General features: G+C 35.1%; 1 protein-coding gene across 1 annotated transcript in view; it reads right to left on the bottom strand.

Annotated features, from left to right (window-relative positions):
* Nucleotides 1-17,210, bottom strand: part of LOC106870696 (uncharacterized) — a 45,681-nt gene that overhangs the window by 15,545 nt on the left and 12,926 nt on the right. Inside the window, exons 2-4 of the mRNA XM_014916859.3 lie at nt 12,908-13,141; nt 4,738-4,809; nt 1,435-1,524 (exon numbers count right to left, since the gene is read on the bottom strand). Coding sequence (XP_014772345.2) covers nt 1,435-1,524; nt 4,738-4,809; nt 12,908-13,117 — 372 coding nt within the window. The 5' untranslated portion in view covers nt 13,118-13,141. The remainder of the gene's footprint in view (nt 1-1,434; nt 1,525-4,737; nt 4,810-12,907; nt 13,142-17,210) is intronic.

Raw genomic sequence — 17,210 nt, 5'->3', positions numbered from 1 at the left:
TCACTAGTTTCACTAATTTGAATGTAGCCATGCTGGGGTGCCACCTTCAAGGATTTAGCCAATTATATCAACCTAAATTACTTTTACTGGTTGTAATTCTATCGGCCTCAGATTGATGAAAAACAAAGTTGTTGACCTAAGGAAGGATGGATTTGAACTCAGAATCTAAAGGAATGTAACCAAATACCACAACCTGTTTTGTAAGACATTTTACCATTTCTACATCCAGCAACTTGTATATAAATTTATATGAATATTACAGTGTCTCTCAAGAGAAAATTTCAGAAAAGAACATTTCTATAGAAATTATTACAGAGAAGTTTATAAAATGCACGCACACAATTCTAATTGTAGGATTTCTATTAGAGAAACTATTGAGAAAATTCAGTAATAATATCCAATTATTAATGATTCTATTATTGTTCCGCAGCACCAAATGATTATCTATTCTCATTATTTCAGCCAAACAATAAAACCATAATTACAAATATCTAAAATTAATTTTTTAAGTACCTACATTGTCTTTTATGTTAGTTAATGCTAATGCTAATTAAAAAGTGTTTGATGAGTTTTGTAATTTATTATTTATTTTGTCAGCAACAGGTACTATGTACATGTGAGCAATAATGGTTGTGTTCCTTCACTCTCAGCCTGGGCACAAGTACAAGGGACCCAAAATTTAACTGAATAAAAGAAAATATGAAAAAATTTTAAGAAAATCAAAAATTAGTTTAACAATCTACAAATGTTTTCCATCAATAAAAACCAATAATTTAAAATAATTTGACACAAACCCAACCTTGATTAATAATTTCTGATCTAGATATTTTTAATCTCTACATTAATTGTACATCACAGTTATAAATTTATAATCATGTTTATAGTTGTGAGTACCGTAAGTTCCAAGCAAATTGACTTCAGAACTTGGTTTCATTTCTTCATAGAAATCCTTCTTCATGTCTATATTCTCTTTAAAATAGGCATGATTTCCACAGTTTCTAACATCATCCTTGCAATGGTAGGATTTTATGTCAATAGGAAAACTCTGTCTCTGTCTTTGTCTCTTTTTGTCTCTCTCTCTCTCTCTCTGTCTCTCTCCCTCTCTCTCTCTCTCTCTTTCTCTCTCTCTCTTTCTTTCTTTCTTTCTCTCCCCTCCCCCTCTCTCCCACTCCCCTTTTCTCTCATCCAAAAAGCAAAAAATTGAAGGTTTTCCTTTATAGAACTACAACTTTAACAATGTGGCTCACACAAAGAAAAACTGATTTTCCAAAACAAATTAATTTAGTAGAATAATTCAATTAGTCGTATGCTTTGAATTCTGACTGACAGGAAGCAAATGAGCTTAGTTTTGATTTTTTCCATCATAAAAACAAAATAGTTAACTTTTATTAATAGAAATCGTCAACAGAACAATTCAGATAAAGGTGTACTTACCGCCCAAAAAGAATGCATAGCAAAAGCAGATATTCCACCAGTTGAAAACAGTGATGCTGATAAAATCGTCAAAATTAAATAGATTTTTTTCTGGGGGAAAAAAAGATGAAAGCATTTTATTTATCTTCTTTTATATATATATAAATTTGTGTGTATGTAATGTCTGATTGCATGCATACACACACAGACACAGACACACACACACACACACACACACACACACACACACACGCACACACATCATAAGACCAAGGTGCCACATAAAAAGCACTGATGATGACATCACATAAAACACACCCAGTACACTCTGTAAAATGGTGTGTGTCACAAACCAACTATGGAACACACTGCAGCCACTGACCTTACCAGCTCCTGTCAAGTTACCCAACCATTCCTAGTATGGAAAATGGACATTAAATGATGATGATGATGTAGACGCCAGCCAAAATAATCTCAAAAAACACTTCACAAGGGCAAAATTCACATTAGAGAATTAATCAGAATTCTCCATAAAGGAATGTGGAGATAGCAAATGTGGAACATGCAACAACAGCTTCAAATATATAGAAAGTGGTTCCCACAAAAAATTCAAGAACTGACTCTTGTTCAAAGTAAATACAGATATGAACTACAAGACACAGAATCTCATATACTGCATTACTCGCCCCAGCAGCAAGGAGAATTATATTGGCGAAACAAACAATTCCTGTGCAAGAACCCACAGCCAACACATCCAAGAGGAACTACACAAGATTCCACTGAGCAAATATCTAGAAATATGCAGTGAAGGAAAATTCAAAATCTTCCCCTTTTACAAATGTTCAAGAGATGACCCAAAGTTCCAAAAAGCAATGGAGCTACCCTTCATCAAACAATTCTTTCCAAAATTAAATGTTTGAATGAGAAGCAGAGGAACTGCATTTTGTCAAAAAGATTGGAAAGAGAAACAGAGACAATATTCATGACCACCCCTTCAGATGAAACAAACTATGAACACCACATGGGTAGCTCACACGACTGGAAAAATAATGCAAATGAATGCTCCAATGAATGCTGTATTGATATCTAACAATACTCACATTACATGTAAGGTGACATCATTGTATGCTAGATGGTTTTGGTGTCCATCGAGAGAACTTCATCATCTGAATGACTTGTGATCGTGGCTCTTGGTGTGACTGAGGACATATCTGAGAAGGCCATTATGAACAGGCAACTTCTTCCTGGTTGGAAATCATATTGGGTGTCAATCAGCAAGTCATTTTCCTCAAGGAAGGTGATTAGCTTTATTCTGACTATTCACTCTATGACTTTGCTGATGTGCGAGGTCAGAGAGATAGGTCTGTAGTTTTTGGTCTCTACTCTGCTACCTCCTTTACGGATGGGATATATTTTCCCTTCTTTCAGCTTGCTTGGAAGTTTGCCAGTTGCAAGAAATCTCTAGAAAAGAGACTGCAGTGGTCTTGCTAGGAGTTGTTAACATGATTTTAGAAAGATTGTTGAAAATCCATCAGGGCCAGTAGCTGAGTTCAGGTTCATCTCATCTATAGCCCTTATTACATCATCTTTTATATTGATGTAATCAATCATAACTGCCCCTGTTTTTATATTTGTAGTGGCGGAAAAGTCAGCTGGATTGCTGACTTGAAATTGTCTTAGGGATGGAGTAAAAACATTTAAAAATTTCTCATTTAGTATTTCAATTACCCTCATTGGGGTTCCTGTAAGTGAACCTTCTTTTTTCAATCAGAGGCCCTACCCTGCAGTGCACTGAGGCTGTGTCTATGGCAAACTTGTAGATAGCTTTGGGGTTAGATTTTATATTGTCTATAGCTCAGACCTCTTTGTCTGCTTTTTCTTTTTCATGGGAAAGTTGCAGATTTTCTTCAATCTTCAGCAGTTGTATTTTCAGGCAGGATTTTTCACTACTTTCAATTTGTTTGCTTAGGCGATTTGGAATTTTTGTACAATGTCTCATAAGAACTTTCTCCTCCTTAAGGATTTTTTTCTTGTGTACAGTGGCCTTTCTCTCTGGGACAAAATATATGCTACATACAGTCATGTGCTACATTTGTGGCATAATGCAGAAAACATTGACAGACAACAAATATAGGATTTGTAAGGCCAAGACTGAAGACATCAACTACATTATCACCAGCTGTCTCCCAGATATTATCTTCCCATGAAGCATAATGCAGTGGCTAGAATGGTCTGGAACAGGATAATGAAAACAAAAATGCCTACTAATAAATTTAATTACATTGAAATTAATGGATCAAAAGAATATTAGTGGAACTTAAATATTAAAAAAGTCACCAAGTTAAAACACAACTGGCCAGATATTGTTGTGTGAGACCACAAAGAAAAGATATGTTCTGTTGCAGAAATCAGCTGCCCTCCAGACACCAGTGTGGTTAGAAAAATACAAAAGAAAGAGGACATCTATGGACCATTGATAAGAAGTTTGCAAATCCAGTACCCAAGATACACTTTCAGCTTCATACTTACTATTATTGGAGCAACAGGATACATATCAACCTGACTAGAGCAAAATATGGCCAAACTTGGAGTCTTGGGGAGAGAATGCAAATCCTTCATTCACATGCTACAAATGATCATGATAGCTGGGATTATAAAAATCTGCAAGACCTTCTTAAGATTTAAAGAGTGATGGTTAAAATAAGTTTCTAAAATAGAAAGAGAAATTTGAAGGAGTACTTTGGTACTGACATGCCTACAGAAAATGTGGGTTTGTGTCCTAGGGCAGCCTTTGACTATAGTCAAAGAGCTTCTTAACCCAATGTTTACATGTGATTATTAATAGCTTTATTTGCTTTGAGTTAAACCATTCCAAAACAGAATTATTTCATAATTTTGTATAAATCACAAGTTATTTTTATGTAAATCCAGATTGTCATCCCCAAGTGAAGAAATTAATATTTTGGCAAGAAATCCTTGATATAAGCCAGTTGGTAACAAAAAAAAAAAGAATCTTCCTGTTCAAGAGGATTTAGAAGACACATTTTGTGTGTGTGTCTATGCGTGCATGTTCACATTAGATTGTTGCCTTGTTTCTCATAGTTTCATTTTTAATACTCATTTGTTTATTATTTTCATCGATTAAAGTACATAAATAATTGTATGATTAAAAAATAGCAGTGTACATCCTAAAATCATTAGTCTCAGTAAATAAAGCAGTACCAAGAGCTAGAAATTATTATGAATAGGTCTAACAATCTTTGATTTTTCAAAACTACAGTGAAAATTTGAAAAAAAAACATTAAAAATCAAAGAAATATTTACCATTTTTCTAGTTTTTGCTTCTGGATTTGACATCTGTCCTGTAAAAATTCCAACTACTCCAACTGCAATAATCTAAGCCAAACAGATATTACAGAATTCAATTAAGGCTTAGTGAAAAAATGAATAAAATATGCAAACATGAAGTTTTAGAATAGGATATTCAGAAAAAGAAATAGGAATATTATATACATGCATATATGCATCATCATCATTTAATGTCTGTTCTCCATGCTGGCATAGGTTGGATGGCTTGACAGGAACTGGTCAGTTGGAGAGCTACCTAGGCTCTGTTTTGTCTCTGTTAGCATGATTTCTGTAGCTGGATGCCCTTCCTAATGCCAACCAGTGTACTGGATGCTTTTAGCATAGCATTGGCATGCACACTTTTATGTGATACCAGCACAAGTGCTTTCAAGTGGCACTAGCATGGGTACTTTCATGTGACACCAACATAAGTGCTTTTACATGGTACCAGCATAAATGTTTTCAGGTGGTGTTGGCATGTGCACTTTTACATACCACCGGCAGGGACACATCCACATAGTGCCAGCAGGGGTGCTTTTACATGGCACTAGCATAAATCTTGTACATGGCACTGACACTTTTATATGATACCAGCATCCATGTACCCACAAAACTAGGACCTCTCAGCTGAGAGAGGGACATAGAAGACATATTTATAGACAGCCATAATTTTACTTAGCTTGACATGTCTACTCATGCACAGCAAATCACCTGAAGTCTTGGTCCCTTGTCATATCCTCTGAGAGGTCCAAAGTCTGAAGGTCTTTCTCACAACTTTATCCCATGTCATCCTATGTCTACCCTTTCCACACTTTCCCTCCACAATTAGAGATCAGCACTTCTTGATGGAGCTGTCCTTATTCATACACATCACATGATCATACCTGAGCAGTTTTCTCTCTTGCTCACATCTGATGCTTCATATATCAAATTTTTCTCTCAAAATCAATAACACTGTCATACATGCACACTGATGTTACCCATACAGCAGAGCATGCTGGATGAGTATTGTCAACTTTACTATCCAGTACTGTTACTACATAGATCTTAATCAGAGATTTAAAACTAGTTGTTTTTCTCCTTACGGGATCAGTGACTGACAATTGCTTTGGAAAGTATATACTGTGAGTAAGGTCAGTTGACTGCTGTCTCTCACCAGGCAGTTGTCCAACACTGAGGAAGAGAAATAACCCAGAAACCATTGGTCTGCTGGTATAGTGAATGGCTGCAAGGGAGCAGTGAGCTCCCTTGCTTACAGCATGTCTTGGACACAGATCATGTGTCAATAAACCAGCTGGAAAAGACGTTTTCTTGGGGTTAAAAAGTAGTAACATAGTCTTGGTCAGGGCTGCCACATTATGTTGGCAAATAAACTTTACTATTCAGTACTGTTACTACATAGATCTTAATCAGAGATTTAAAACTGGTTGTTTTTCTCATATATATATATATATATATATATATATATATATATATATATATATATATATATATATATATATATATATATATATAATAATAATATTAGGGACAAAATACAAAATTACAGGTAAAAAACTCAATTAAAATCAATTTATAAAAAATTAAAATTAAATTGAGCCTTATAGATAAAGTATATATAAAATATATAGTTTTAGGGAAAATAACCAATTTTCAAGAACTCATCGATGAAAATCCACTATCACATATAGAAAAATTAATAATTAAAAGCACAATAAATGAGTATAATATAAAGTAAAGTAAATATCATAAGATAAATATAATAAAAAGATTACACGTGTTTCATAACCAATTTTCAAATAGAAAAGAAATTTAAATCGATTAAAATCAATTGAAATTATCGAAAATAAGTTCTATTCAAAAATATAGCTACTCGTCAGATCGTAAGTAGAACAATAATTAGATATATATCTCAACCAACAATAAGTACCAAATGAATTAATATGAAATACTTATTATATAAAGATAGAAAAATTATTTAAAAAATATCATAATATCAAAATAATAACCATTCAATAATCATCCCTTCATCCATTATAATAACATGTATATTATATACAAAAAACATCTTACATAAATTATCATTGTTTTAAATTATCATTGTTTTAAATTATCATTGTTTTAAATACAAGTTGAACGAAGTTTAAGTTTAAAATAATAATGAAGATAAAATTAGTACATATTTAACCGGTGTAATAGTTAAAGCTATACTATTTAAAGCTAAAGACGTTTATTTAATTATAATTAAAGATCAATTGAATAATAGAAAAATACAAGATTATTTATTTCTACAAACGTAATAATAAAAAATATGAATGAAAAAATTATGAATGGAAAAAATTATGAATGAAAAAATTAGGAAAGAAAAAATTATTAAGAATAAAAGGTTAAACTTTATATATATATATATACAAAGTTTTGATTTAAAAAAAACTTTAACGATATTATAAACTATAAAGATTAATAATTAATCAAATAATATTAATCAAAAATAATCGAAAATATATCAACACTATTCCAATCGAAGTTCTAATATTATGTTAAAATGAAACTATAACTTCTAAATAATTTAGTGTTAAATAAGTTATCTATTAAAATAATCTATAAAGAACCAAATGAATAGTATAAAAACAAGAATACATATTACGGAAAAATTTGGATAAGTACTGTTTTCACTTTGCTAAAGATTTTCTACTATTTTTGAATAGAACTTATTTTCGATAATTTCAATTGATTTTAATTGATTTAAATTTCTTTTCTATTTGAAAATTGGTTATGAAACACGTGTAATCTTTTTATTATATTTATCTTATGATATTTACTTTACTTTATATTATACTCATTTATTGTGCTTTTAATTATAAATTTTTCTATATGTGATAGTGGATTTTCATCGATGAGTTCTTGAAAATTGGTTATTTTCCCTAAAACTATATATATATATATATATATATACACTTAACTGTCACTAAAATGTGACAGAGAGTGCAGGGAGCACCAGCATTGCTAGAAATAAGAGTCAAAGAACTCTTTAGCCACAAAAAGCACATTTTCTATTTACTGACAGGGGATTTCTATGGTAAAATTAATATATACTGATTGGATAGAATTTAGTTTCACCACCCATTATGGATTATGAGCATTAAATTTCATGCAAAATTGACATGCCAATCTAATGCCTCTTAATTGCAATGGGGAGGTTGTTTCCCCTGTCAGAAAATTGAAAATGTGCTTTCTGTGGCTAAAGAGTCCTTTGACTCTTATTTCTAGCAATGCCAGTGCTCCCTCACCCTTTGTCACATTTTAGTGACAGTGAATTATTTCCTTTTTTGGTTTTGAATTGTGTCTAGCCACTTTAATCCTTTTGCGTGTGTGTGTGTGTGTGTGTGTGTGTGTGTGTGTGTGTGTTTGCGGGTGTGTGTGTGTGCATTTGTGTGGGTGTATGTAATTGTTCTAATGTCTACTTTTACATATATGCATGGGCTAGACACAATTCATTGAGACAGATTTCCTATGGCCAAATACCCTTCCTGTTACCAACCTTCAGTTCTTTCCAAGCAGGGTAGCACTTCCCCATGACCAGGTATGTTTATATGGGAGATTAAAAAAAAATAACAACGCATGTCTGACTGACATTTAATGTCAAGAAGGCACAAATATGAAATACGCACAACATACACAGGTGCACACATACATATAGTGTGCTTCATTCTGTTTCTGTCTACCAAATTTCACTCATAAGGGTGGATGAAAAAATTGCCACTAACTTGGCTAGCTTTGTATGGGTTCTGAAGAACAAGTACACACCACATACAATCAACTGGAGCACTATGGAGAAATCTATGCCATATAGAAGTGGATCAGAGAGATGCATGGCTGAAAGATCATGCACTCTTTTCAGATGCAAGAATTCCATCGTACTACTTAATTCCAGATTTGATAGTTTTAGGAAATGCCAGCACATAGGCAGGCTCTTTTTGTTGAACATAAGACTTCATCCTCTCCAAATTGAGTAGCTATCTCATAGACTTTGGTCTCCTCTCCATTACAAAGGGGATCAAGAACTTAATTTTCTCACTTTTCCATTCTTTCTTCTCATTCCAGTTTTTAATTCAACATTCTCTACATATTTTTTCCCATTTTAATCCCATGTTTTCTCATAGATGAGTGTCCTCGTTTTCAAATAGGTATATAGGCATAGGATTGACTGTATGGTAAGAAACTTACTTGCAAACCACATGGTTCTGGCTTGAATATCACTGCGTAGTACCTTGGGTGAGTGTCTTCTATTATAGCCTCAGGTTGGTCAAAGCCTTGTGAGTGGATTTGGTAGATGGAAACCGAAAAAGGCCCATTGTATATATATATGTGGTACTTATTTTAACAACCATAAAGGAATGGGCCAAACTAATTACTGCATAGAAATTAATTAGGCTTCTGTATTTATTCTGCAAATTACACTCCTAAAAATTAGGTGGTATTTATGAACAGTACAAACGTTGCAAGACTACTATGTAGGAGCTATACAACATGCTCAGCACTTCAGTTATTTTTACCTCCCAAACTGCAGCAAATCTTTTCCTCTCCTTCATTATCTTGGTGAGTAGCATCTCCATGGAGAAAACCTTCCCCTTCACTGCTCACTTTGCATTCAACTTCACACTATACACACTTGGTTCATCTCCTGCAAACCTAACCCCTTTCAATCCACCAGGATCTCGACTTTGCATACATCAATGCCAAGTACAAAAATACACTTGATTGCTTCAAACTGATACTGACAATGTCTCTTCTATTACATTCAAACATTGGATCCTATAACTTGCTCCAATACTCATCAAACCTCCTTGAAACATGTAGTAATGTGTGCTATTTTTAAGAATGGTAATTCCTCTGGCTTACCAACTTCCATTCTATTTCACTTACTTTTAATATCTTTAAGGTAACAGAGATGACCACTAACAATGACATTTTCTAGTATCTTGAAACTCTCCCCTATTTCTCTCCTCAGTGACCACCAGTGTGGTATCTGCAGAGCCAGATCTATCAGAGACCTACTCTCTTATGTCACCCATCCGTGAGATCTCATTTTAGAAAAGTTCAGGGAAAATAATCTCGTTTTTCTACACATCAGGAAAGTTCTCTGCTCTCAGGCATGTGAATCTCTTATTGTATCATCCCATTTACAAGCACAAGCCATCTCCCATCTCTTGGATCCATAGTTTTTTAGCTGATCACACAATTGTAGGCATGTGATAATGAAACTCTTATTGTCTCAATCAAATCAAATGTGTTCAGGATTCAGTTTTGTCCCCATCTCTTTTCCTTCCATATGTCAATGATCACTTGCTGTCACATTCAGCAATACCCACTCTTACCCTGATGATGCACAAACTAGACACTGCATATTAAATTTGCACTGATTCCACGTATGGAGACCTCAGTCATAACCTCCAGAGAAGCCATAGCAAGAAATAATGTCATGCTACAGCCTCAATCAGACCCCTTACAGTGGCTCTAATTGTTGAGCTTAACTATCACTGAGGATTTCTCCAGGACAAAGCATATCCTTAACATAGCTAGGACTGTATCCCAAATACTGACCCTTCTTTTCTGGGCCACAAAATATTTCATCCTCAGCAACTGCTGTCACTTTACAAAGTTTGGCTGAGTCCCACAATGGAGTTTTACTTTACCATCTGGTACAGTATTTCTTCTACATATACTGATATTTGGGACAACATTCAGAGAAAGATCTCTTGATCAACTGGTACAAAATTACTCACAAACATGCTCCTACCTTTGACACACTGGTGTACTATTTCTCTACCTTTTCTACCACTACTATAATGGCCTCTGTTCCTCAGCAATGGTCAGTGTAAATGGCTTTCCCTATGGCACTCCTCACCCAATTGTTTCTCCTTTCATCACTCATGTTATGTCCAACTCCCCAGGTGTTATGTACACCCAGTTCTTTCTCCTCACAACATCAGCCATTTGGAATTTCATCACAGTTCATGCCTTTCTTGGAGCTATTGACTTGCAACAGTCTAAACAAAGTGTTAACAGCATCAGTCTCAACAGTTGAGGAGAGAATGCAAAGATGATAAGTATCTTTTCTTCAAGACTCAGCAAATATAAACAAAAAAAAACTAGATTGTACAAGCAATAGATCCTTCATTGGTAGAAGTAGAATCTGTTGGTTATATGAATAGAAATCAGGTTGAAAAACAGTTTTTAATTTGTTTTTCAGACCAAAATGGATTGTGGTTTCCTAATGGCTATTAACAAGATATCGTAGCATTATAATATGCTAAGTATTCTTCCAATAATTGTTGAAGTAATTTCCCTCTTTCAAAGACTTTCTTCTAACAATGGGAAACAATGCAATACAATTTTAGAAATGGTGATGTAATTAACAGGAATTCTCGTCAGATCAAGTATGAGAGACAGCAAGCACAAGCTGTTGAAAAGAATCTGAGGATTTTCAGTAACTGATTAGCAACAAATCTAACAGTGCGAGATATTTTAAAGGATAACTTCTTTATAAAGACACTGTAGATTACAGATGAGACATTTGAAAAATTGTAGGTGAATAATTTTAGATGGGATGGCACAGTTCCACCCAATTTTTCTCCAGTTTGTTGGAGTAAGTGTTTAGAAATAATACCAAATATCCAAAGCCAGTGTGGTTAGCTAGGTGCTTACAATATGCTATTAGAAAAATTTACTTTTATCAACAACTGAATAACCTTCGATTCCACAGTGAAGATTTGTATATTCAACAGATGCTGGCCTGAAAATGAAATTTCATTAAAAATAAGTGTCATTAATTTTAGTTTTTAAACCTGTACTAAAAATACTACTTTCAACAGCAATAACCCAAAATATTTAGTCTTAGATTAACTCTGACCGAGAAAATGTATAAACAATGCACTCCAACTGTGGCCATCCCTTTTTTTTAAGGAATCAAATGTGTATTTCAAATTCATATTTAGTCAGCTCTGACAGATATGATCAAAAATATTTTCTTTAAATTCTTTAAAGTGTTTCAGCTTTAAAGCTTCAATCATGCTAAGGTACCACATCTATGTTTTTCAGTCAAGAACACCATTCCACAAAATACTTACTGAAGTGAGCTCATTTTACAAACCTAGTATTTTTAATAAAGAAAATAATTTTCATTAATTTCAACAACTTTAGTATCCCTCTTAGCATCCTTTCCACCAATCCTACAAAAATCAATCTCAACCAATTCCAAGAAAATGTCTCTGAGAAATTTACATGAATGAGTAACTGTTTTATCACTTATTTTCAACTCAAACATGCTGAGCTATGATTTATAGTTTTCTCCAGGTTCTTCACATTTACATGAAATTATTGCCTATTCTTAGAAGAAATATTCATTCATGCAAGTTGATCACTATGTTCCACACACATTGACATTACATTGGTTGACTATTTTCTCATAATGAATGTTGTCAACTAATGAGATCAATTATTTTTATATCTAAATTATATTGCATGCAACTTAGATTTTATTATAACATTAAAAAATTATTAATATTACAAAATTATCAACTTAAAAGATATCATTGTACGAAAAACATTATAGAATTTCTGATCCATATGCCATGGTAGAGAAGTTAAATCTAAATTACAACTTACTAGGACTGTGATGACCTGTCCCATCCTGCTGATACCAGCATACAAAAGCAAATGTACAATGACGAGAATAGCTTAACAATTTTAGTAAAGAAACAATAAAAAATTAATCAATCCTTTTCTTCCAATAAAATACAATTATTATATCCATGTGAACTCAGCTATGTTATGTTAGGATAGGGTTAAAACAGATTTGAAAGTTTGATTTCTGTTGTAAGGTATTTTATTGCATGTTCAGGTTGAGAGTACTTCAAACCATTTTGGGTAGGTTTCAATTACTCCTAACTGTCAGTTTATGCTTCCACCCACCAAAAAATAGTAGTGTTGGTATCTTACAACAAATAAAGAAGAAACAATTTGAAATCTAAATCAATCATCTGTCTAAAGAATTTTTTCCATCAGTATTAACAACTGAAAAATTTTGGTGTACCAATAGATCTTTGATCAATATACAGCTGTCACAAACAACCTTAATACTTACATATAGGCTTACAACAAATGATGCAGCAGCAGTACTTTTGGATGGAAACTCCAGATGGTAGGGGTATCTATCCCTGTAATAGCTACTCCATAATACTCTATAATTGTCTACTGAAAGACCAACTATGGAAATCATGACACAGATTATTCCAAGAGAAAAATGTAGTGCTCCTGTTATTGTTATTGTAGTGTACTTGAAACCAACAGCCATCTTTGGTGCTTGTGTGAGATGTCTCTAAAAACAAAGAGAATTTTAAAAACTTAATCATGAACGAAGTAAATGGAGCTTTTGCTGTTTTTCAAATATTCTTAACTTGCAAATATCATTAATATAAATATTATCAAGTTTATAATCTTGGAGGAAACAGGATTAAAATTAAGAAAAATAAGTAACTCAAAAACAATAGTTAAATTATTTGATCATCTGTAATTAAGGTGGTAAAGTTACACAACATTAGTACAACAGACTCTTCACTGCTGAAATAGTAAGTTCATCCATGGCACCTAGTTCTTCTCCTATTGTTGTATCTGATACTTATACCCACTGACTTTGTAATAAGCATTTTCACACAATTCTTCCTTCCTACAACTTTGACTTTTTGGTAGAATTACTTTCATACCCACATTTTCTACAGTTGCTTCTTTCTAGAAGACTAGATTATTACTAGCCATGGTTTTATGTGATCAGAAAAACTAATATTCTTAAACAGACTTATTTCCTTGAATTAAAATTCATATCATCCAAGAAGTACAACATTGTAGCAGATATAATAGTGGATGCCATGTAGGTAAAAATTTAATGGCTGTCCATAAATGATTTGCAGTAGAAGTGTTGGTGAAAACCAATCTGGATAGGGTGAAGGTGTCTATAACAAAGGTTGAAACGGAATGCTTAGTCAACACTGATGTAAATCAAAAGTAAATGTATGTGAATGTATATCATCAACATCATTGGTTGGTTGGAATTTGTTGAGGTGGGACAACCACGAATTTACTTAGCTTGATGTGTCTTTTCAAGCACAGCAAGCTGCCAAGAGCCTTGGCCCTCTGTCATCCCCTCTGTGAGTCTCAATGCCCATAGATCCTTTCTCACTACTTAATTCCACATCTTCATCATAGCATACTGGCTTCATTAGTCATTGTCCATATCTCATTGTCATGTAATATAGCTGTACATACACAGGCATCATGCAATCTGCCTTTCCCTCTGACAGAGCAACCTTTCATTACTAACAGAAGTAGTATTTCTCTGAACTTTACCAAGCCTCTATGTACTTTTAATATATAATAATTATAATAATATATCATAATAACAATATATATTCTCCGATTTAAAGCAACATTTATATATAAACAAATTGACTGAAAATGATGAGCTAGTCCTAGCCAGAATCAAACCCACATGTCAATGCTTACATGGCTGCATGCACATCTGACTGGACCAAACACTCACCCATCAATTTCAGCTATATTTATAAATAAACCAGTAGGCTTTGTAAGTTACAGAGAGAAAGCAACTATGAAGGACTATTAGTTTAATAATAACTATGATAATATAGTATAATAATAATATATATTCTCCAATTTAAATGACATTTATATATAAACAAACTGACTGAAAATGATGAGCTAACTTGTCTGAATCGAACCCACATATCAACTCTTACATGGCTACATATCATCATCGTTTAACGTCCGCCTTCCATGCTAGCATGGGTTGGACGATTTGACTGAGGACTGGTGAAACCGGATGGCAACACCAGGCTCCAATCTAATTTGGCAGAGTTTCTACAGCTGGATGCCCTTCCTAACGCCAACCAGTCAGAGAGTGTAGTGGGTGCTTTTACGTGTCACCCACACGAAAACGGCCACGCTCGAAATGGTGTCTTTTATGTGCCACCCGCGACGTACATTCAAACATCCTTGAGAGGCAGGATCCTCCTAGAGGGGATGTGGTAGGGTTTCAGAAGTTGTACGTAGAGGTTGGGGTTTTGTGAGTGCATTTTTATGCCTGTTGATGTGATGTTAAGGGCTGTAATATACAGAGCCACCCTTACACCATCCGATGGCATTACTGGGCATTACACGGGCATGGTAGCCAATGACTTCAAGGTAAGATATTCCTAGCACTTGCATTCATTTAGATTCAGGGACAGAGAGAACTTCACTTCCCTATTGTGCTTTCTCTGGAGACTTCGTGACCTCCAAGACAAAACACCCAACATCAAGTGGACTATTATTAACAGGGTGCCACTATATTCACCCAGCGCTCCTAATTACCAGCTGTGCCTCCACGAAAAATTGCATATTATCTACCAACCCACAGTATCTATCAACAAAAATATGAGGTATCATATTGCTGTCACCAGAGATAGATCCTCCTGGTAAATTTCAAGCCACTGGCTGCTGATAACCTGGATATACCTCCTTAGTACCAGCCACCCTAGGTCAGCCTGCACCAAGGTCACCACCACAAATTAACCCCTATGAACAGCATCACAAATCACCAGTCCACAACACTTCTCCATGCCTGTCTCTCTTCATACTCTCACCTCTTGTACATCATCCCTTGAGCATGACCATACGAGTATATATACTCGCGTACGCGTATGTGTGTGAACACGTATATGCAGCTGGTCATAGTATGCATGTGTACGGATGTGTGTGTGCAGGTGTACATGTGCACCCGTGCGTGTGGATGTATGTACACATGCACACTTGTGTGCTCGGGTGCATATGTGCATGGAGATAAAGGTGTGCATGCGAGTGTGTGTATGTATCCATGTGTGTATGTGTGTGTATGTATGTGCATGTGTGTGCGTATATGTGCACGTGCACATGTGTGTGTCTGTCGATGTGTATGTGTGCGTGCACAGATGTGTGAATGCACATCTAAGCATATACACACACTTGTATAAGTACGGATGCATACACGCAGATATATAGGCATATACATGTAAATATACATATATACTCCCACATATACCGTCCCTTCCTACTGTCCCCCAACCACACAATCAATTGCTTGTCCACCATGCGGTCAATTTCCTGTTCAGCAATATGGTATTTTCCAACAAATTGTTGTTGCTGAAATACCAATATTAAACCACAATACCGTGTCACCTTTCTCGACCAATCGCAGGCTAACGTTCAGTAATAAACATTGACTCTTTTCAATCGAATCCTCATTCAGACCCCAATGTCCAAAGACTAGCCACACGCTAGAAACTCAGAATATCAATGAGTCTGATCAAACTGCTTTGATCTATACATGTAATTCTCAATAAATGTGTTGAGTGCCCTTCTTTCGTTTGTCTACTCACTCATATATGTATGTATGTATGTATACACACATATATACATACACACACACACACACACACACACATATATATATAGATATATATAAGTTCAAAAAAAGACAAAAAACAATAACAAAAAAAACAACAAAGTGAGGACGTGATAAGGATAGTGTTATTAGACGCTCAGGAAAGGAAAGAGAGAGAGTATGACGTTTCGGGCAGAGCCCTTCGTCGGAAAGACGGAAAGTTCAGAGAATGGAAAAACGGAGGAAGAAAAAATTGGCACCGATGCCCACGAGGTTACATTGTGGAAGGACCGGAAGAGGAGGTGGTGGAGGAAAAGTTCTTTCTAAGACAGGAGAGTGAAAAAGGGAGGTGAATATCTGTGCGTGCGCGAGGGTCTGCAAGTGTGTGTGATAACAGAACGTGTGTGTGTGCGTATGTGTGTGTGTGTGTGTGCGTGGTTTGGTGGTTTATCTGTTAGTGTGTATGTGTGTGTTTGTGTGCGTGTGTTTGTGTGGGGTTGTAGGTGTTGGGTACGTGTGTGTGTGTGTGTATTTTGTTCGTGTGCGTGTGTGTATGTGTATGTTTTTGTGCGTGCGTGTGTGTTTGTGTGTATGTGTATGTTGTGTATATGTGCGTTGCTGTGTATGTGTGTGCGCGTGCGTTTGCTTCTGTATGTGCGTGTGTTGTTTATGCCCATGTGTGTGTGATTGTATGCGTGTCTGTGTGAGTGTGTTGTGTTGGTGAGAGGTGTGTGTGCGTGTGTATATGTATGTGGGGGTGTGCGTGTGTGTGTGTGTATGTGTGTGGATGTGCGTGTGTGGGCTTGTGAGTGTGCGTGTGTGTGTATGCGTGCGTGTGTTTATGTGTGTGTCCGTGTGCGTGTGTGTGTATATTGTGTATGTTTTCGTGCGTGCGTGTGTGTGTGTGTATGTTGTGTATATGTGCGTTCCTGTGTGTGTGTGTGTGCATGTGTTTGCTTACGTACGTGCGTGCAAG

Source organism: Octopus bimaculoides, chromosome 11 (assembly GCF_046866305.1).
Source record: "Octopus bimaculoides isolate indiv1 chromosome 11, ASM4686630v1, whole genome shotgun sequence".
Lineage (NCBI taxonomy): Eukaryota > Metazoa > Mollusca > Cephalopoda > Octopoda > Octopodidae > Octopus > Octopus bimaculoides.
The sequence above is the reverse complement of the archived record's forward strand: the minus strand, read 5'-3'. Positions and strand labels throughout refer to the sequence as shown.